The 21,635-nt window shown below is 40.4% G+C and overlaps 1 protein-coding gene across 1 annotated transcript in view; it reads right to left on the bottom strand.

Moving 5' to 3' along the window:
• Window positions 1-21,635, bottom strand: part of USH2A (usherin) — a 572,584-nt gene that overhangs the window by 206,222 nt on the left and 344,727 nt on the right. Inside the window, exon 37 of the mRNA XM_073338913.2 lies at window positions 10,197-10,376. Within this exon, the coding sequence (XP_073195014.2) occupies window positions 10,197-10,376 (180 nt within the window). The remainder of the gene's footprint in view (window positions 1-10,196; window positions 10,377-21,635) is intronic.

Genomic DNA, 21,635 nt, shown 5'->3' with positions numbered 1-21,635 from the left:
TTCTGAGAAGAACAAAACAAAAAAGAGAAGAAAAGTAACTGCATGTTTTCTTGCAATGGGACGCACCAAAGAGCTGTGAGTGTGTCGTTTGGTCTGTGAAGCTGTGACACAGTAATAACAGCATTTTGCATTTTCAGATGATAGTGAAAACATTCACCTTCCAAGAGAACAGTGTAGAGATCTACCATCAGGCAATGATCCGAGTTCTCTGCTCAGACATTGACTCCCTTTGTGGCCAAATTCAGCGTTGGTGATGTGTGTGAAACCCCAGTGCCTGCATGTCTGTGACCAGACCAGAATGTAAGCCTCTGTTTCTGTAGCTCACGAATGCTTATGCTCAGATAAATTGGTTAGTCTCTAAGGTGCCACAAGTACGCCTTTTCTTTTTGTTTCTGTAAAGTGAGAACAGCTGCTTCACAAGAGTGTTGAGGGCTAATTAGTGAATGTTTACAGGGAGCTTTAAAAACAGTAAATCACTATATAAATATTAAGACGATGCTGAATAGTGCCATTGTGACATGAGTCACTTCTCTCTCCCATCATGAGTGATTAGGATAGTAACTTCAGTAGGAAGCCATCCCTTGACCAGATCCTTTTTAAGTGAGAGGGTTTTTTTTGTTTTTGTCAGAGGGAGAGGTAAGGGGCTGCACACGGACACAAAGCTACAAACAGAAGTGTAACACACATGTATGTGTGTACAATCACGCAGACACAGAAAAAAAGTCATGATGAGAAGAAAAAAAACTGCATGGAGGTCAGCATCCAATGCTATTGGCAGGATTCACAAAGAACTTGATCGCAACCTTAACCTCCACAATAAGGGCCAGTGTATAACTGTGCTTTGTCATGAGCAGACCAGAGAATGCACTGTGGCACAGACAGTCTGAGGTTCTCCACTGATTTCCCCTTGCTTTGAGAAAGGAGCAAGTTATTTCACCTCTTGTCATGGAACAGCTTATTCTCTCCTGCAGGCCAGCCAGTTAACCCTAAGGATTGCACCAACGAGGCTCCTTCACGATAAGAGAGAGAATGATAAATTATGATAAGTAGGGGGAGGTCAATATCCAGTGATAGACGTGACTCCAAAATAAATAGATCTCTTTTTAAAAATAGCATGAATTCTGAAGAGACTTAAGAACCAAATGGAAGTTAAAGATAGGATCAGATTTATTTTCAAACTAAACAAAATGCGAGCCATATAGGGGCTATTTTAATCAGAAAGGAAAGATACAAAGGCAAGAGCACTTTTATGGCAATGATTCTTAAGGAACAATGTCTCTCTTTTTATCCCCTGGTGAAGATGAGAAAAACAGTGGTTTTGATTTCTCTCCACCCTTCTATTCTTGCCCTCAGGAAGCTCTTAAGAGAGTCCCTTAATTTCTTTCTCCCCCTATGTAAACCACATGAGAATATGTAAACGCGTTAGGCTGGCAGAACTTTGCTGGAGGCTTGTAGAGTCCATTGTAAGCAGAGGAACTTCAAAGCTTCCTCTGCTGTGCTCACTAACACAAAGTTGGTGCTTTAGTCATATGTTTTATAAGTAGAATAACCTCTACAATCATGATGCCTTAATGCAGGAAGTACAAAAAGTAAATGACAAAAACCTGAAATTGGCCTCGACTCCCAGTTTATGAAAATGCCATCTTGTTGTAGAAACTGCAGCAGTGTTGTCCAAAATAAAATAAAAGGAGTGTAGAAAAGGGCTCAAATCATGCGACTGCAGCAGCATAAAAAATAGGTTCCCAACTCCCCCACAACTTGTATATATGTAAAAACAGGTGACAGGACAAATTCATGATGTGATTTCTCACACATCTTCGGTATATTTTCACTAGGAACATAAATATTTTATTGTAGGATGTATCACAAAGCATGACGACTTTATTAGCAGTTCTTAACAGTCTTGGAAAGATTTACACTGAATGAAAAACAGTGCACAAATAGGCTTAAGATTTTATTTAAATTGCATACATCGTCTAAATTGTGCACTTGTTTTATACACAGTTGAATAGGACGGACAAGAAGTTTATATGGTGAGAGACTGCCATTTTAAAATACCATCCACTGCTAAATCCCACAACAGCCTGGTTTCCATATTTTTTATATATTTTTCTGTGTTCATATATCAGTTTCTAGTTCTCTAGCATAAAATATATTCTGGTACAGTTTGTCTGCAAATGACTATGCATCACTTAAGACTCATGCTAATGACTAAAGTTCTGCAGAGATCTAGAGTAAGCCCCCTGCACCTAGCTACAGCTAAGCCACCCAATTCACCATGCGCTAGGGCAATCACTTTGTAACTGGCCACATCAGCTTTTGGGTTAATTGCACCTTTATAAATGTACTATCTTGAGCTGTTTGATGTGTTGTCTCATCTGCATTCCCAAATCCAGTACGAATATCCAGAACCTCCCAGATCATACAAAGCTGCAGATACTGGGTCAGGTCTTTGATAACCTCCTCACTCTAGCTGCTTTACACTGCTTCTGGACGAAGTAGCCTCAAAACTCATGTAACATCTAAGCAGTGATTGCCCAAGTGTATGGAGAATCCTTGGGTGGTTTAGCTACAGCTATGCCACGCCTTCACAGCTCCCAAAGGAGGGGACAGGAGACAGGGCTCTTGCAGGCTAGGTTAGAGGAAAGAGGCGTGGCAAGAATGCCACTGAACTGATGATAACCAGAGAGGGGAGGTTTGTTGAAACTAGGTGCAATTTAGAACAGCTGCCTCAAATTGGTTCCTGGGTGGCTCAAATTCAGTGAGGCAGGTGTACCACTGTGCCCCACCCCCATTTGAATTTGAAAATGTGGTCTTTCACCTGTGCTCCCCTTGCCCCCCATTTGCACTTTGTCTTAGGCCAGCTAGAAAATATAATACTGCCTTTCCCCAACCCTTCCCCCACCGGCCAGCCCACACACACACACTCACTCACTCACTATCAGTTCCCTGAAAATGATTTGCTGCACAGATTAGGAAAGGGAGGATAAAAGCGGGAAGGAGAACTAATGAAAGTGACAATCAGATAAATATAGCTGAGGCTAGAGGGGGATTTTTGTTTCATTTGAGACATGAGAACAACTCCCACTTTACTACATAAACACATTTACAACCCTACCCTCATATCCCATGCCACCATCCTTATGGCCAAAAGCTGGATGTCCACACAGTTTATCATTGTTACTCCTTAATTAAGCAGGACATTGCTGAATGACATAGCGCTAGCATATCCTCTTCTCAGACACTGCCTGCTTATTGAATGGTGATCAAAATTTTCATTCAAAACCTTTTAACACCCTCTCCCCCAAACACACACAAATGGTCTTTTGGGGTAAGTGAAAACTTTTCTGAGAACCTTCTGTTTCTTAAAAAGATTCCAGTTTTTCATCCAAACTGGAACTGCTGCTATTTTGAAATATCAGAGGTTTCAAAATTAAGTATTTTAAAATGTTGATATTTCAAAATACCAAAACCTTGAGCTTTTCCTTTTTGTCACTGAATGCAACAGAATGAGATCAAAACATCTTTTTTTCATTCTTATTTTTTTCTGATTTCATATTTTCCCTGTTGCCACTCTCACTTTTTAAACTAAGAAGTTTGGAAAAGGCTACAAAAAGGACAATGGCTCCCCCCATCCCAAACATTATTCCATTCCATTTAGAGGCAAAACGGGGCATGTGGGGAGGATAAGGACTGAGGATGGAGATGAAATATCACCATCAACATCAGAAATTTGAAATATTTGCTTTTTTAATTAAAAAATTCAAGAAACATGATTTTTTTAAAATTTTGTTTTGGAATGAAATTACTCAAAATTTCAAAAATTTTGATGAAACTTTTTCCTTTTTTTTATTGGACCAGATTTAACATGGACTCTCATGGCATGGCAATTCATACCCACTGGGTCACAGGAATAACCCCAATATTGTGGCCTTTAGCCCCATCCTTAAATACTTTGGACCTGACCATCCCATCCTTACATCACTAAATATTCATTCATTCAAGTAGTCCCAATGTCTTCAAGGAGACTACTTTTATGAGTAAATGCTCACCAGTATAAAAGATAGCACAATCTGGCTCTTATTTATTTATAAAATTAGGTCAATGATCTCTGCCATGTGGTCTAATATCCAGTCTCATAGCTTGCTCCCTAAGGTAAAAGTGTCAGGGGGCCCTCTGGCTGCAATATTTGTGGTCATGTAAGTAGTTGGTGATCAAACACCAAGGGCTGTACACAAGGAGGCTCACTTTTCAATCTTGTGAATAAAGAAAGGAATAGCCTGAGCATGGAGGAAGCTGAGTGCCATGAGAAAAAGACCCAATGGAGGATGAGTCCAGTAAAGAAACTGAAAGCTCCCTCACTTGTGCATCTCTGTATCTGAGTTAATCATAAATACAAATATGTTCCATAAATTATGCTAAAAATTAAAGAGATCCCTTTCACTGTTTATGCAGCCATTTTCTTAATTAGAGAGTGGCTTCTAGAGGTGGGAAGGGAATTGGTTTTCCCAGCCCACAAAGGTTTTTGAGATTTTGAAAGTTTCCCCATTCCTCATCAGGCTAGAATCAAGAGATTTGTGAAGCTTGTCAAAAGACACCCCTTCTGGGATTGCTAATAGCCTGGTGGTTGGGCACTCACCTGGGCTGTGGGAAACCCTAGCTCAAGTGTCTGCTCTGCATGATTCAGACCAGTGTCATGAACCTGAGTCCCCTAATTCCAGATGAGTGCCCCTACCACCAGACTACTGGCTATTCTAGAGTGGGTCTCTCTCAATCTTTTCTGCTGAAGCTGTTCCAACTTGTACAAATAACTAAATATTTATTGGAGTAGGAACTTGAACCTGAGTCTACACATCCCAGGAAAGTGCCTTAACCATGAGCTATAGAGTCAGTTTCTTTCTCTCTCTCTAGTTTGGGCCAGAAATCCCATCCGGGACCTGAGAAACTGGGACATTCCCACAAAGAGTTTCCGTTGCAATTAACTGGCATTTCCTCATTGTACAGGGGATTCATTCACCGCAGGAGCACCTTCTCATGGCCAGGTATGGTGCAGCTGCTGTCTGTAGGCAGGGGGTGGGAAGAGGCGGGGCATGGGTGGGGGATTGGGAGAAGGGATGAAGTGGGGGTGGGGCCTCGGGCAGAGCGGGGGTCAAGCACCCCCGGGGAATGTGGGAAGTCGGCGCCTCTGCAACCAGCCCCTCTTTAGCTGGTCTTCATTGTCAGTTAGGTTGGCTTTCTCTATCTGCCAGGTATGTTAATTGCCCTCTCAGGTCCATATTAACCCTGTCAGGGCCTGTGTGGGGTACACACTCCATCACACTGATGAACATCTGTTTCACTGAAAACCTTCCATGCAGCTCTAGTGGCTTCCCTTCCCTCTTTCACATGGGAACAGAGCAACAGCCAGAAGGAGCCCAGAAGCCTAGGGGGCTCCTTCCTCAAAGCAGCTGGCCTCCCCTCCTCCGTCCACATGGAATACAGCACAAGCAGCCAGGAAGAGCCTTCACAGACTCCTGAATATTCACTCCACTCTGCCTCTCAACTGTGCTCACCTTCCTTCCTTTCCCCCTTCCCCTTCTACCTCCTTCCCCCTCAGTTTCCCTGTCTCACTCCAACAATCCTGTTCTCACTCACACTTCAACCCTAAGTATCATGAAAAAAACAAAGAACACAACATCTAATCTAAGTGTTTGTAATATAAATAAAACAAACATACAAAAAGAGGACACAAATCTGGCACAATGAGAATATCTGCCATCATCCTGATCATTTTGCTCAGATGTTATTTATTTATTATAATTATTTGTTATTTTTATTATAGTTGCACCTAGAGACGCCAACTGGGCATTGTACAATTGTATATTAGGAGAGAATCTTTGCTTACAATCCAAATAGACAAGGCAACTGAAAAATGAGAGCATGGAAGTATTATTGTCTCCATTTTAAAAGTACAGCATATTGTAATCCCTTCCACAACACTTCAACTGTTTCTTGTCTAACTGGAATGGAAGCTCTTTGCACCAGTGATTGTATGCATCTTCCTCTCTGTTTGTACACCAACTAGTGTAATGTCACCCTGATACAGAGAGAGGTCTTTGGGTGCTACCATATCACAAATAAATAATACTTATTAATATATGCATACTATGTAAAGGGGATTTTGTTTGCAGTTTACATTTTGTATTTTTTATATCATTTTCAAACCTTAAATGCATTTAGCTAATTCAATTAATTTTAAAACAATTTTATTTCCAGCATTTTTTATTAGCTTAAAACCTCAAAATGGTGCAGAGGCTTGTTAACAAGTACCTTTTACAACTTCTACCAAAGCAGTTTAGGATAAGATAAATAGAATGAATTTATTCTTTTTGGGAAAATAGAAAACTCAGAAGAAATCTGTTTCTACCTCTGCGGTATGAAATTTGTCACTAATCATTTTAAACTATGCCCTTTTATGCTTCTTCTGTCTCTTTTTGCTTTCTGTGCAGTTCTTTGATGTAACAAAGACAGTTTCAGACAAGATTTCAGTTCTTCTGGAAAAAAATAAGCTTTAAGTCTTGAGGCAAAATGCAGTGTATTTAAAATTTATACACTCCATAATGCCTTTGTTCTGAACTTGAACATCCTGCAAAACTTCTCTGCTTTCTTTGCCTTCCAACTCTAAGATAATTTGTTCTCCTGGTTTCAGCTTATTATTATGCAAAAGTGACTTTAACTCGTGGTTCCATCATTTAACTACATGCACAGTCATGGCTGACCCTTTCTGATCAATTGCCAATCCATACAGGTTTGACTGATAAAAGAGCCAATTAGATTTAAGCAAATTAAGGGACATCACCAATGTCAACCACTTATTAAACTGAATGCTGAATTCCATGCATACAAAACACTAATGCACCAAGTCCCATTAAGAGTTGAAATCCTAACCCCATTAGTAACTCTGGACCGCTACAGGGTAAGGGGTCAAAAGAAAGTTTCATATTTATGGATTAACATTTGGATTCAATTTTTATTTTATTTTTTAATTCTTTTCCAAGAACTCTTGAACCTGAATTGCAATTCTAGTCAAGCACTTATATAAAATATATTCTTTATTTCTGAGATGGGTTTTTTTGGTTTTTTTTTAAAGTATTGAATTTAAGCATTGCAACTCGGTTTGGTATTTTAAGTAAACTCAAAGAACTGCATTCCCAGTAATTAAGATGATAGATTTTCTTAAGTAACTGATAAGACCAATATGCATAATAATACATGGCTTAATAAAGTATAATATATTTCAAACAAAAATCAAAGAAAACAAAGACACCTTGTCTGAAAATTAGTGAATCAACTGAAAAAATACCCACTATTTAATAGTATTGATTTGTTGTGACTATTAAGATAGAATTCTCATTTGTTCTCTACCTTTCCACCTGATTTATGGCCTTTTATCATACTCTATAATGTATTCTCCATAGTGCATATTTTTGAACAGTAGAGTTTTTTGTGCTCCTTGAAAAGTTATTGCTACAGTTTTGCACCCACTAAAAGATTATAATTAATCTTTATGTATTTAGGTCTCAACCCCCATACATTACTAAATACTATAAACCTTGTAGTGTTCCAGAGACCACCCTCCCTTTTTAGGCAATCTTCTGTCCAAAGAAACCCTTTCCCTGTCCAAGTATCTCCAAATGTATTAAGTAAAACTCTTCACCATCTTTGCTACACACCACTTAATCAAGCAATTTTTGTCACTCCCTTGTGTGATGAGTTACTACAGGTGGCTCTATATTCCTGATCACACTTTTTAAACACTTCTGTATGAAACAATGCTTCTGTCACTATTTCCCACGGATGTAGTCTTAAATTTCAAGAACCATGGAGGTTAAAAGATGGAGTCTAAGATAGGGTCAAATCCTGCCATCATGTGCACAGTTCAAGGACATGCATGGGTATAAATCATCAGAATTTGACCCACAGTTTTTATCTATAACTGTGCAGAATCAAATCCTGCAGCCTTGTTTCATTCCTTGGGGTCAAACAAAACTCCCACTGATATCAATGAGTGAAATCCCAGCCCCTGTGAAGTCAGTGGCAAAATTTCCATTTACTTCAATGGGGCCAGTATTCCACCCAATAACTTCAATGTACAGGATTTGTCCCACTGATAAATAACTATTACACTTAGAATATAGCGTTATGAATTAGAATGTTATTGCATTCAAATTAAACAGTGATTATAATAAAACATAATGGAAAGGTAAATATGGATTATAGAATGTCATATATATCAGTACTTCTTTCATATGCACTGATTCATTTATTATTCATTTCAGTATGGCTCACAATCCAGTGGAAAATGGTATGGAAGATTTCTTTAATAACTCTCAGTGCTAATTTAATTCTACTTAAACACACATATTCTAGTGAATGCCACATGCTTTCAGCATGATTTTATGTGTAAATCAGGATAATATGTTTTCAGATCATTAAGTAAAAGGAAGCATGAACTAAAACCTATTTAATCAATGAGGTATTGCTTTTAAACTACCACAAGGTCATAAAAAAGATAATTTCAAAGCTATAAGTTTCCTAATTGTAATCAACAACAATCTAATGATGAAAGAAAGTATATCCTAATGGCTATCATAAACTTGTGCACATCCTTGCCTATCTTCAGAGATCCTGTATCTTTTCATTTTTTAAAACTGTCAGCACCAAATTTCTGATTTCTTCCTTCAAATCGAACAATCACATACAGATTAAATGCGATGTTAATGGATAGCTTCAATAAACAATTTATCTCCAATTTAGTTTATTATAATAAAACCATATTTTTGTTTCTTAGCATTGGATAGAGGTTAGTCCACTATTAGAAGTGTATAGTATATTATGTGAATTGATCCTCTTTTCCTGTTGAAGAATTGTCCATACACAGTTTACAATTTTTCCTTAGTCAAAGTTATTTGCAACACATTTGTTTACAAATAATTTTTGGTCAGTACATTATTTGCAAACATATCGTTGTGAGTATTATTTGATATTTGTGTTATGTTGGCTAGTTTTTACTGTATATGTAGGTTCCCTGGCATTGTTCCTGGTCCTTTGCTCCATAAATATACTACTAAGGATCAGCCTGTTGTTTAGCTCTCATTTATAGATTCAAAATTCACTTTTAGGAATATTCACTTACATTTCACTGTTTCTGCAAACATTCCTGCTAGAAAATTCATTCATTAGAATATTAATATAAAGACAATACAAAAGGGACACAAACCCATCTGATGTGAATTCAGGCTTTCATTTCAGTGAGTATTCAGATAAAATGTTTGCAGGTATTTGTTCTGCTGTGGTATGAAGCATATTTCAAACCTTTCTTGATCAATAACTTACCAAAAGTGCACTGGATCCTCACCTGGTGTAAATCAGCATAGTTCCATTGATTTCAGTAGATCTACACCAATTTGTGATTCCAGCCAGTATGCTGCTGAAACTGAACTTTACCATTAACAAACCAACCACTTCAAAATATATCCAACCTATACTGTTCTTGTGCATAGCTTACACTTTCTATACAAAATCTGATTACCCTCTGCAGCCTGCGCACTTATCTAGGTTCTTGTATCAGACTAGCCTATCACTATACTAGCTGAGTGCCTCTTGCAAATTAACAAAAAATGCAGGACATTTCACATTCACACACACAAACTTATGGCTATCTACCTCTGCCCAGATATTTTACAGTTTTTAAGATGTGCAATAGGCAGTATTAGAAGCTGAACCCAACGTTTTGCGAGTAACAGTTGCTAACGCAAACGTTCCTCTGAACTTCAAATACTACGGGCTTGGCTACACTTACATTTTATAGCGCTCTAACTTGCTGGCTCAGGGGTGTGAAAAATCACCCCCCTGAGCGCAGCAAGTCAGAGCGCTTTAAAGCACTAGTGTAAACAGGCTCCCAGCACTCGGAGCTTATGCCCTCGTGGAGGTGGATTACCAGGAGTGCTGGGAGAGCTCTCTTCCAGCGCTCGCACGCGACCACACTCACACCTCAAAGTACTGACGCGGGAGCGCTCTCACGACAGCACTTTGAAGTTTCCAGTGTAGCCAGGCCCTCAGTTGCAATAATAAACAATGTGTTCAACAGAACAACACAGCACAACATAACGGTATATTTGTAACATGCAGAGTAACAGAACTTTTTTTCTACTTACCCCCTGGAGGCATGGCTATTGTTATGGGATCACTTATCACGCAGCCTTGGCTATTGGAAGCATTTACTTGTATAGTGTAGTTAGCAAATGGAATCAGTCCTCTAATGGGCACCCATATGTTGGATTCTTTGCTGCTGTGTAAGATCTTTGTGCCATTTACAATAGTGTAATTAGCACTAGCTGTTCAAAACAAAAAGGTGGGGAGAACAATAGTTAGGTTTTATACCTACTGCAATTCCTATTCTTTATGGACCAAGGTCTGACGCTACTGGTGCCAATGCGGATTTTGCCATTGACTTCAATGGGAGGAAGTGATGACCCCATTTGAACATTTAATATTTTGTGCCCAATTTTCTCCTTTCTTCATGAATAGCTTGTGGTATTTGTAAGGTACCATAAGAACTAACCATACAGTACAGAAAGAGATTGCTATAGGCTGAAAACATGGGCCAACATTTGAGAGTCATTAGTGTTCTGACTGTTGCTTCAGAGCTGTTCAAATGAGCAGGATCATTCAAAAAGTTTAGGGATGAAATCCTGGACCCATAGAAGTCAACAGCAAAATTCTCATTGACTTAATGGGGCCAGGATTTCTGCCTAGAAATTTGTACTTCCATCAAAGCGGTAGATCACTCCCATTTGCATATGTGAAAACTACAAACGTTGGTTGAAAAGTACATGGACTCAAATGTGATCTTGGATCTAGTGCCTAGTGAAGGAGGAAGAAAGATTGACAGTATTCTATTTTATGAAGTGTCCAAAGGAACCTACAGGCTTTCAGTTGAACTGGGAGATTTGCATGACTAAGTCCCTTAGGCCTCTTGGAAAATCCAACCCTTTCATACATCCCAAAACCCAAAAGCCCTGAGATGAGAGAGAGGAGAATAGGGAATTTGCACTTAGGTATATGAGAGCAAAACTGGGCTCATTTACTGTCCAATGTTTTGAACGTGTAAAATGCTATACAGGTGATAATATGATCATCACCATCTCCCATTAAAGTCAATGTGAATTTTGCATAAAAATCAGTGGTAGGGTCACAGAAGTGTTCAAATATCGCAGTGACAAGTATCTGATTAGACAGAATATCTAATAGCTGAACGGAAAGATGTAGGATTTTAAAATATCTGGAATAAAGGCAATATGAGTTGTAATTCTCAAAAGAAGTGGATCTAGTTCTCCAGTCTGAGTCCACTGCAAAACCAAAATACAACAGATATACATATTTCAAAATATTAATAATAATACAAACAAATTCTGTTCTAGTTACACCTTTGTGAACACTCACTGGGCTCCATTCTTCTCTGTGCATGTTTAATATGCACTGTTAAAACTGAGCACATTGTTATGCTTGAAGCAGTTCTTCAAACACCACTTTCAATAGCACTTCCAACACATTCAGTTACATCCTCACACACAGTAGTAAACTCAGGCCAGCGCACACTCTGAGTGTTCTCTCTATGCAACTATCATATGTTGATTTGGTGATTCTTACAAACATTTTGTAATTCACTTAAAGGTATTGGCCCCAAATTGCAGCCATGCCACTTTCTTGATGTCAACAGAATTGCTTGGGTGGAATTTAGGGCACAGTTTTGATTATTCCATAGCTAAAGTTTTGTAAATTTACTTCCTCTTGTGTTTTTAACTTTTAGTCTTGCATTCCTTTTTTCAGGCTCCACTGAAGTCCAATTTATCTGTTGGCCAAATTCTGCCTCCATTACAATACCACTAAGCAACACAATGTACCTCAGGGACAGATGCTGATCTCATTTGCACTAGCGTAAATTCAAGTAACTTCACTGAAGTTAATAAATTTAATCTGGATTACACCAGTGGAACTGAGAACAGAACTATGCCAAAAGACCCTATTTTACATGCTGTAATGAGGAACGCATTTTGTCTCATGCAAGAAATCTGGCCTAACAACTCTTCACATTCCACAAAAGGTACAGATAAACTTCGGCAAAAGTAGCATTATTCACCTGAGACCATCCTTATGCAACCTCACACATTCTACTCCTGCTAGAAGGGAATTGTGAATGGGGCCACTGCTTGATCTGGGTGTCTGTATATGCATCTCAAACCCTTATATGCCTCTCAATGAAGCAGTCTCTCTTTGTATTTGTGCTTTCACTACTGTGTTATGAAGAACAGTGAAAGAACAGAAAACACAGTAAAGTGCAAACTCCAACTCCATATACACATACAAGCCCTAATTTCTGTCGTCTACCTAAGGGCTTATCTGGGCTATGATAAAAGGTATATATTTAAAACCTGCTAGTGAAGATGTTCTCATGAATAAGTTTTAAATACCTAGTGTAGACAAAGCAAGATGTATTTTAACACATTAGACCTTCGTATTGTAACACAGGCTCCCCAAGGTTCACCTCACTCAACTAATGTGTTAAAATGTATCTTGCCCAGTCTACACTAGGGTTTTTAAATGTGTTAACACCTTTCATGCTAGACCATACAAGCCCTAGATGAGCACACATAATTTCCCTGCTCACTTGTTTGTGTTCCTTATTTTTTAAATCTCTTTCCAGATAGGTAACAAGCAACAGTATCTTATTTTTAAAAATGCAGTTTAGGGGGAACAAATCGACAAGGCAACACTTTGTTCTAAGTTGTCAGGATAACAGCATTAATACACAGTAATTATACAATTAGTTGTAACATTAAGTTCTAGTTATAGCAGAATGATTACTCGGCAATTATAAGAAGTATATAATTACTCAATAATTATGAGAAGTATGTAATTATATAACCATTCTATTCAGCTCAAAAATGAACTTGCACATTTACAATGAGTTAGACAACACGGCAATTCAGATTCTTCACTGCTTTATATATTTATAAACTGAAGAGCACCAACCATTTTCCTAACACAGACCAAGAGTTTCTTATTGCCATTCCCAGCCAAACTACTTACAGCTACTAGCAAAAATAAAATATTAGAAAAATATTTTTAAAATGCAGGTCCTCAAATTGCTCCTGCTGGGAGTGACATACAATGTGCAGCTTTACCACTTTTCACTGCATAAACTTTGCTTTCAGTGGGCTGGAAAATGCAGCCGCATTGGTTCAGCCTGACAGAAAGTGCTATGATGATAAGCATTTCATATCACCCTATGTCATTCCTGCCTAGTCTGCCTCAGCTTGGTCCTTATTTGGGAGTATAAGTAGATTGTGCATCTCTCTTTCCAGTTTTCATGTGTGTCCACCCCTCCACCCCTCTCTTAGTTCCAATCTCAGCTTCCTACAAAGGGTGCCATATTCCACTGTGAACAATAGTTTGAGACACTGTTAAATCCTTAAGGAGAGTGGTTTCACTTTGGTCAAACAGTCAACCTCACAGTACCTGGCATGCCTCACAGTACCTGGCATGACCAATCGCTGATGCTTCATTAGAAAAGTTCCCATCACCACCTTGCTGACATGCCCATTCTGGAGGAGCATTCCCAAGTAGGAAGAAAATAGCTTCCCCCCGAGCCTGCCAATCTTCCCCCTGAATGGCCTGCACTGCTCTCAGAGATATGAACCCCTCCACACATACATGCACAGCTCTTCTTCACCATCCCAGGTTTCCTCAGGTTCCTTGATCTTACTCATTCCCAGAAGGACTTTCTTCCAGTCAGGCTCTCTCCTTTTCTCCCCAACTCTGCCTGATTCTGATCTCATTTACAGTTTTTTGCACCAACGTAACTTCACTAACTCCAATGGAGTCACTCCTCATTTACACCAGGACCAGTCCTCATGATTCTTTCCCCTCCCAGCCACCTGGATGAAGCCTGGATTTTTTCTCTCTTGACTTACTGCTGCTACCTAAATTGTTACACGCGGATCATAAGGATCCTGCCTTAATATAGCTCTTCCCCCATCTCTGTGTTTTATCATGTCATTATGATGATACTCAAAGACCCTCCAACTAAAGGCTACCAAAAATAAGTTTACTTTCTCACTTTCTGTTAAAAACGAACAATATCTATCTACAAACACAGAAAAGAATGCAGAACAAGAAAAAAGTAAGGTAGTAAAAACATCCTTTTATAACTTATAGACATTCCACCTGTACATCACTGTAAAAAAAGTGTAAAGCTTTACACAGCATTCTAGTTGGGGGTGTTTCTAGTTGAAGGGTCTCTGTATCATCAGAAGTACAGTTCAAAAGGGGTTCCAAAGCAGCTGCACATCCTTTCTATTGAATACCAGTGTAAATAGGTGCATAAAATTCATGCAGCTTGGTGGTGCGTAAATTAATGCTGTCCTGGGTACATCATCCTATGGGGTTCACTAGATTGAAATAACATAAATGGGTATCCTTTTCCATTCTTGTTATAATCATTGTCACAAGAATTTTAATGCCTCATATATTCCGTAATTTTTTTCTGTGTGCTGTACTGCTCTGACCTTTTCAATATTCTGTAATTTGACTGGCTGGCCATTTCAAGTTCTCTCCTTTTTACGGCCTTATTAACTTGTGGGGAAGAGGTGAAATGGACAGCCAATCAGAATACATAATATTGCAAAGGTTACAGTAGTACAGTATTGTACCAGCAGACACAGAATACTGTATATTAGGTATTAGCATTCTGATATCTTATTCATGTGACAAAGGTTGTAACGAGAACAGAAATGGCATAACATGAAACCATTCTCACGACTAAGACTATAATGAGAAAGGAAGTAAAATAACCCAAATACATTCTTCTAACATTCAAAAACTGTATATTTGTAGGAATGTTTCTCTTTTAAGGTAGCCTTCCCCATCTGGATAAAAATTTATACTTTGAGGTATAAAAGATGTTAAATTGAAAAACTGCATCCTGTACACAAAATGACAAAAGTACATTCTGTATCAAGTGAGCACACCTTCCTCAAGGAGCATTGGGTATATTTATTACTATTATTATTCAGGTCCTTGATTACTAAGGCAATAAATTTTCAATGCCAAGCAGTTTACTGAGAGTGTGGAAATTTGGGGTAGGAATTTTTGAACTAAGTTCGTTTCCACTCTGGACATTAAAGAACCCATGATGCTTTTTCATAAGAGCACTGTTTTTTTCCCTGGCTTGGCGTTCCTGGATTAAAAAAAATTCTCTCCCCACCCCTGCGGGCAGCGTGTTGTATGCTGGTTGACTACTGTTCTCTACCCTAGAAGGGGCTACATTTTACATGTATGATATGTGAAAAGTGCTGTGAAATCATTCAAGATGAAAGGCACTCTATAAAAATAAAGTACTTATGCTCACATACATATTTAATACTAGATTGTTTCCTTTTAACATTATGTTAGCGTCCCAGAAAATATGGTGTTTTTGTCACATTCTAGTCACAAAGACAAGATAACAAATATTTTCTACCACTGTACTTCAGACGGCACCTTATTTGGTGAGACTGAGTTTAAGGCTGTTTCATGTTCTGAAACATGATTTCTGACTTCTACTGTTCTTATATAGGACCAGATTCTGATATGCTTACTTACATTGAGTAGAATCTTGCTCCACAAATACTCACATTGACTTCAGTGGGACTGCTCATGCTGTAAGGTGCTACTGAATGAGTTATAGTATCATAGAACTTTCACTGAGGATCTCAAAGCACTACACAAACATTATCTAATGAACCTGCAGAACACCCTATGCTTATTTTTATACCTATTTTACATGTGGGCAAACAGGGATACAGAGGTTAAGTGTCTTATCTCAAGTCACAAAAACAGTAAGTGGCAGAACTGGGAACTGACTCCAGCTGTTCTCATGACCAGACTACCGGTTTAACTACTAGATAACATTGCCTCCTTATGTACCTACAGCAAAAAATATATATATATATTTCCCCCTGAAATTTTGGATCGATGAATACTGGACCCAAATTGTATTTAGACTTCAATATAAATTATTTGTGAATAGAAAGAATATGAAGAGCCAAATAACCATACAAGGTTCAAGCCCTCCACCCTTCCTATGAAGGAAAATCTAAAACTCCACAAAACCTCCTTCTCTTCTCACAATCCCACACCTTCAACCTCAACAACTTAATCTTCCAGAACGATGTCCTACCTTACCAGTTAGCCACCCGCCTCCTTACCCTCACGTCTTCATTTGATTACAAACCCTGTATCAACTCCCTCCCTTCACAGAAATAATCACTCAATTCACCTTGCCCTCACTCAACACTTCTCTCTCTCTCTCTCTGATCATTTAATGTCCATGTTACCATTTTCTAACCTCCTTCAACATGGCTTACCAACACTTATCAACTTTCTCCCCACTTGGCCCTTCCACAACCTCCAATCCATTGAAGTCCATGGCTTCTCAACTGCTCTCAGACCCCTTTGACCTGTTTTCTCTCCTCTGCTGTTCCAGTTGTTGATTCCCCTCCCGCTGCTCTCTTTTTGTCCCTCTCCATGATCAAAAAGTCCATCCCTCCAACCCCAGGTGTGCCCAGACTTGTATTTCTTTCTATTTCTGGTTCTGTGCCACTGAACACCTGTGGACAAAGTCCTGTGACCATAGAGACTCCCTCCACTACAAGTTTGTTCTATCTTCCATTGATTCCGCCATATTGTCCAGCACTCATGAATTCCATTCCCAAAGCCCCAGCTGCATATTTACTGCCACCTAAAATCCTCCCTCCACCACTCTCTCCTCCCCTTATGTTTCTAGTATAGTATTTAGAATTAAAAACAAAAGACATTACAGATTGATTTTATGCCATTAAGAAAGCATATTATATTTCCCCCCATTTTTATTTGGGTGGATATCACATACTATTAACTGTTTTTTCAGTGTCTTCCCAATTACCATAACTATTTTTAAAGCGTGAGTTTTCTGTTTTTCAGTTTGAGTTATTGTTCCTCTTTTCAACAAATTGTTATTTTTCCAGATGAGTGCACTGCCACCTTTGTCTCAATCAACTGAGCAGCTATTTGTTCCTCTGCTCTTGGAGTTGGCAGATGTGTTGTTCTTACACATAGATCATGGTCTCAAGCCTTGAAACTGTGCTCTGTAATTGAGAGTCTCTCTTATCATAGGCTACCCTTATTCCCATTTTGAGGGCTTGGAGACGGTTGCTGGATGTTATGAGAGCTCCTTATAAAAGATGGGTAGCTCAACGTTAACTGTGATAAAATGGCAAATCCAACCACCGCTATCAATCCTAAATGAGCATCTACTCTTATTAATAATGAATAGCTCCCAACTTTTGTATGATCCTTGAACTGAAAGAACTTTTCCTTTTTTTTACACTTTTCCATGATAATTAAAACATGTTATAGTTTTAAAAATGAAAGGTACAGAATATTTAAAGAATAAAGAGAAAGGGCATATGGCCCCTCACAGCAGAGGACTTAGAGTCTAAACTCTTGAGTTCCATTCCTGAGCACAGCATTCAGTCTCTCTCTGATTTAGTTTCCCCCTCTGTCAATTGAGGCTAATACTACCTACCTATCTGACAGGGCTGTGGTGATCAATAAGGTTTGTGAAGTACTTTCAGAGCCCCAAACAAAGAGCCCTTGTAAAGGGAAAGTATTATTATCAATGCATGAAAATTCCTGCTTATTCTTATCAGTGCAAACAAGTCTAAATCTTAACATGGCAAATGGGAAGGGGCATGTCTTTATTTGCTCACTCCTTTTTATGGACTAGACCGGGGCGGGCAAACTTTTTGGCCTGAGGGCCAAATCGGGTTTCCACAATTGTATGGAGGGCGGTTGGGGGGGCTGTGTCTCCCCAAACAGCCAGGCGTGGCCCAGCCCCCGCCTCCTATCCAATCTCTCCCCCCGCCCCACTTCTCACCCCAATGGCTCCCCCGGGACTCCTGCTCCATCCAACCTTCCCTGTCCCCTGACAGCCCCTCTGGGACTCCTACCCCATCCATCACTTCCTGCTCCCTGTCCCCTGACCACCCCAGGACCCGCAACCCTGACTGTCCCCTGCCGCCCCATCCAACCCCACCTTTCATTCCTGACTTGCCCCCCGGGACCTCTGCCCCATCTAACCACCCCTTCTCTCTGTCCTGACCGCCCCTGGAACCCCTGCCCCTGACTGCCTCCTGCCGCCCCATCCAACCCCCGCTCCTTCCTGACTGCCCCCCCGGGACCCCTGCCCCATCCAACCCCCCTGTGCCCTGCCCTCTGACCGCCCCAACCCTTATCCACACCCCCACTCCCTGACCACCACCCCCAACTTCCCAGCCCTCTATCCACCGCACCCCCCACCCCCAGCTCCCTGCCCCCTAACCATGCTGCCTGGAGCACCGGTGGCTGGCGGCAGGTCTGCAACTGTGCTGTCTGGCTGCCAGAGCGTTGCACTGGCGGTGCGGCATGCTGAGGCTGCGGGGGAGAGGGAACAGAAGGGCTGGAGACTAGCCTCCCGGGCCAGGAGCTCAGGGGTCGGGCAGGAGGGTCCCGTGGGCTGGATGTGGCCCACAGGCCGTAGTTTGCCCACCTCTGGACTAGACTGTGGGCAGAATTCACAGGCTAGTCTAAGGATGAAGTGCCAAAGCAGGAGCTCCTGCAGGAAACATGCCTCAGGCCGGCACATGGGTTTCAGGGGAGAACCAACTGCTTAGAATGAAACATGTATCTGTTCCTTCATCAGCCTGCTTTGCTAGCTGATGCAGGGAAGTAAGGGTCATGGCTAGCGGAGGTGAGCGAAGTCCTTACACTCAATGGATGACTACCATTTGGGCCTATCCCCAGTTCAAGGTGGGAGAAAGTTCCTTGGACACTCTCACCTACTTCTTGCTCATCCAACTGAGTCACAAGAGTCTTGCCAGTGAAAAACCTGTGTGTTCACACCCTAACTTTCCTTGGCTGTTTGTAAGTGGAAATATCTGTCAGGGAAGAGAAAGTTCTCCTCTTTGAATGAACTATTTACTACTTTCTTACTGTCATTTAAATCATCTACACCCCTTGCACCTGAGCCTCTCACATTACTAAGAGCTTCTATTTCTTACAGTACAGCAAGAAGAGTGCTGAAGCTACTGCATAAGGACATCCATTATTGTTATTTAGTATTTCTACTGCAGTGGGGCACCAATCAAGAAAGAGGGCCTCATTGTGCTAGGCACTGTACATACACACCATGAAAACACAGACCTGACCTAAAGAGCTCATGATCCAGCTTTTTGTTTCCAACATGCAGAGTTTAGCTAATAGTGGGGTGCACGATAACCAGGAACAAAAATTTCTGCAGTGCCTACATTAGCATTTAGAATGGTGTTAGTTAACTGAGAATCAGTGAATTCAATTTAAAACGCGAGTAAAAAACCTCCAGTCTTGACAGACCCCTAGAGTGGGATGAGTATAAAATTGCAGAACTACTAACTGGTATGTAACCTATTGCATAAATCCACCCCTGTACCAGATGGCCAGAGGATAGCTAATGTAATGCCAATTTTTAAAAAGGTTCCAGAGGTGATCCTGGCAATTACTGGCCAGTGAGCTAACATCAGTACCATGCATATTGGTTGAAAGAATAGAATTATCATAAATGAACATGATATGTTGGGAAAGTCAACAGGGCTTTTGTTAAGTGAAATCATGCCTTGTGAAACTATTAGAATTCTTTGAGGGTGTCAACAAGCATGTGGGAAAGGGTGATCCAGTTGATCCACTGTACTTGGACTCTCAGACAGGTTTTGTCAAGGTCTGTAGCAGGGTTGCTGGATCAGTCAGCAGGCCTTTAGACTCCAACCTCAGTATCTCTTTTCTCCCAGTGTGTCCAAGACCCTGGATGGGGTTCAACTGAGTCAATTTCCTTGGCAGTAAACCCCTGGCCTTTCCTGTCACAGTGCTAGGCGTAGGGAATCTGAGGTGAGAAGGGGGACTCCTGTCCTCCTGCACCTCTGGGTCCCAGCCCTTTGCCCTAAAAATGTGACAGCATGGGCTGGCCTATGTATGGCCCACCTCCTGTTCTCCTTCCCCTGGGCTACTTCCTACCCCATCCGATGTCTCAGCTCGGGGCATGGCTGGTGTCTGAGTATAGTGCTTTGCTCTAAATCCTCAGAGTCTCAGAGCTGATGCTGGCAACCTCTACCTCTGGCATGTTGTCTCAAAGAAATATGGGAAAGACTCACATCCAGACCTCCTGAGTAAGAGCTCTTTCTCCTCCAGTTTCAGGGCAGTGCTCATCCTGGAAATGTCTTCTCTAGTCCTCCTGTCTGGGCTTCTGGAGCTCTTTTTTATACTGCTCTTTTCCCCAGGAGCATGCTTGCCAGTATCTGAGGGGCAGAGCTTTCCAGGCCCAGTACTGCTCCAGTTTTTCCCCTGCCACAGCCAGAGAGAGGAGTCTGTAAACCCCATAATATGGTCCCACAGCAAAGGCTCTTAGGCAAAGTAAGAAGTCATGGGATTAGAGGGAAGATCCTCTCATGGATCAGTAACTGATTAAAAAATAGGAAAGAAAGGGTAGGCATAAATGGTCAGTTTTCACAGTGAAGAGAGGTAAACAGCAGGGACCCCAAGGATCAGTTTTGGAAACAGTGCTGTTCAACATATTCATAAATGATCTGGAAAAGAGGGTAAGAACAGTGAGGTGAAAACATCTGCAGATGATGCAAAATTATTCAAGATAGTTAAGTCCAAATCTGACTGCAAAGAGTTACTGAGGGATCCCACAAAACTGGGTGACTGGGAAACAAAATGGCAGATGAAATTCAATATTGATAAGTGCAAAGAAATTCACATTGGAAAACCTAATCCCATCTATACGTGCAAAATGATGGGGTCTATATTAGCTGTTACTACTCAAGAAAGAGCTCTTGGAGTCCTCATGGATAGTTCTCTGAAAATATCTGCTTAATGTGCAGCATCAGTCAAAAAAGCAAACAAAATGTTAGAAACTATTGGGAAAGAGATAGATAATAAGACAGAAAATATCATGATGCCCCTATATAAATTCATGGTACACCCATGCCTTGAATACTGCATGCAGTTCTGGTTGCTCCATCTCAAAAAAAGATCTATTTGAACCAGAAGTAGTATGAAGAAGGGCAACAAAATGATTAGGGGCATGGAACAACTTCTGTCCAAGAAGAGATTTAAAAAACCAGACTCTTCAGCTTAGAAAAGACATCACTAAGGGATGATAAGATAGCAGTCTATAAAATAATGAATGGTGTAGAGAAAGTAAATAAGGAAGTGTTATTTACCCCTTAAGAACTCAGGGTCACCCAATGAAGAAGTAGTATTTCCTTATGTTTGTTTTTAATCTGCTGCCTATTAAGTAGATTAAAAACAAACATAAGGAAATACTACTTCCCACAATGCACAGTCAACCTGTGGAATTGCCAAGGGATATTGTGAGGCCAAAAGTATAACTGGGTTAAAAAAAGAATTAGAGAAGCTCATGGAGGATAGGTCCATCAATGGCTATTAGCCGAGATGGTCAGAGATTCAACCCAATGCTCTGGGTATCCTAAACCTCTGAT

The sequence above is a fragment of the Lepidochelys kempii genome, chromosome 3 (genome assembly GCF_965140285.1).
Source record: "Lepidochelys kempii isolate rLepKem1 chromosome 3, rLepKem1.hap1, whole genome shotgun sequence".
NCBI classification, from domain to species: Eukaryota; Metazoa; Chordata; order Testudines; family Cheloniidae; genus Lepidochelys; species Lepidochelys kempii.
This window is presented reverse-complemented; position numbering and strand designations above follow the sequence as displayed.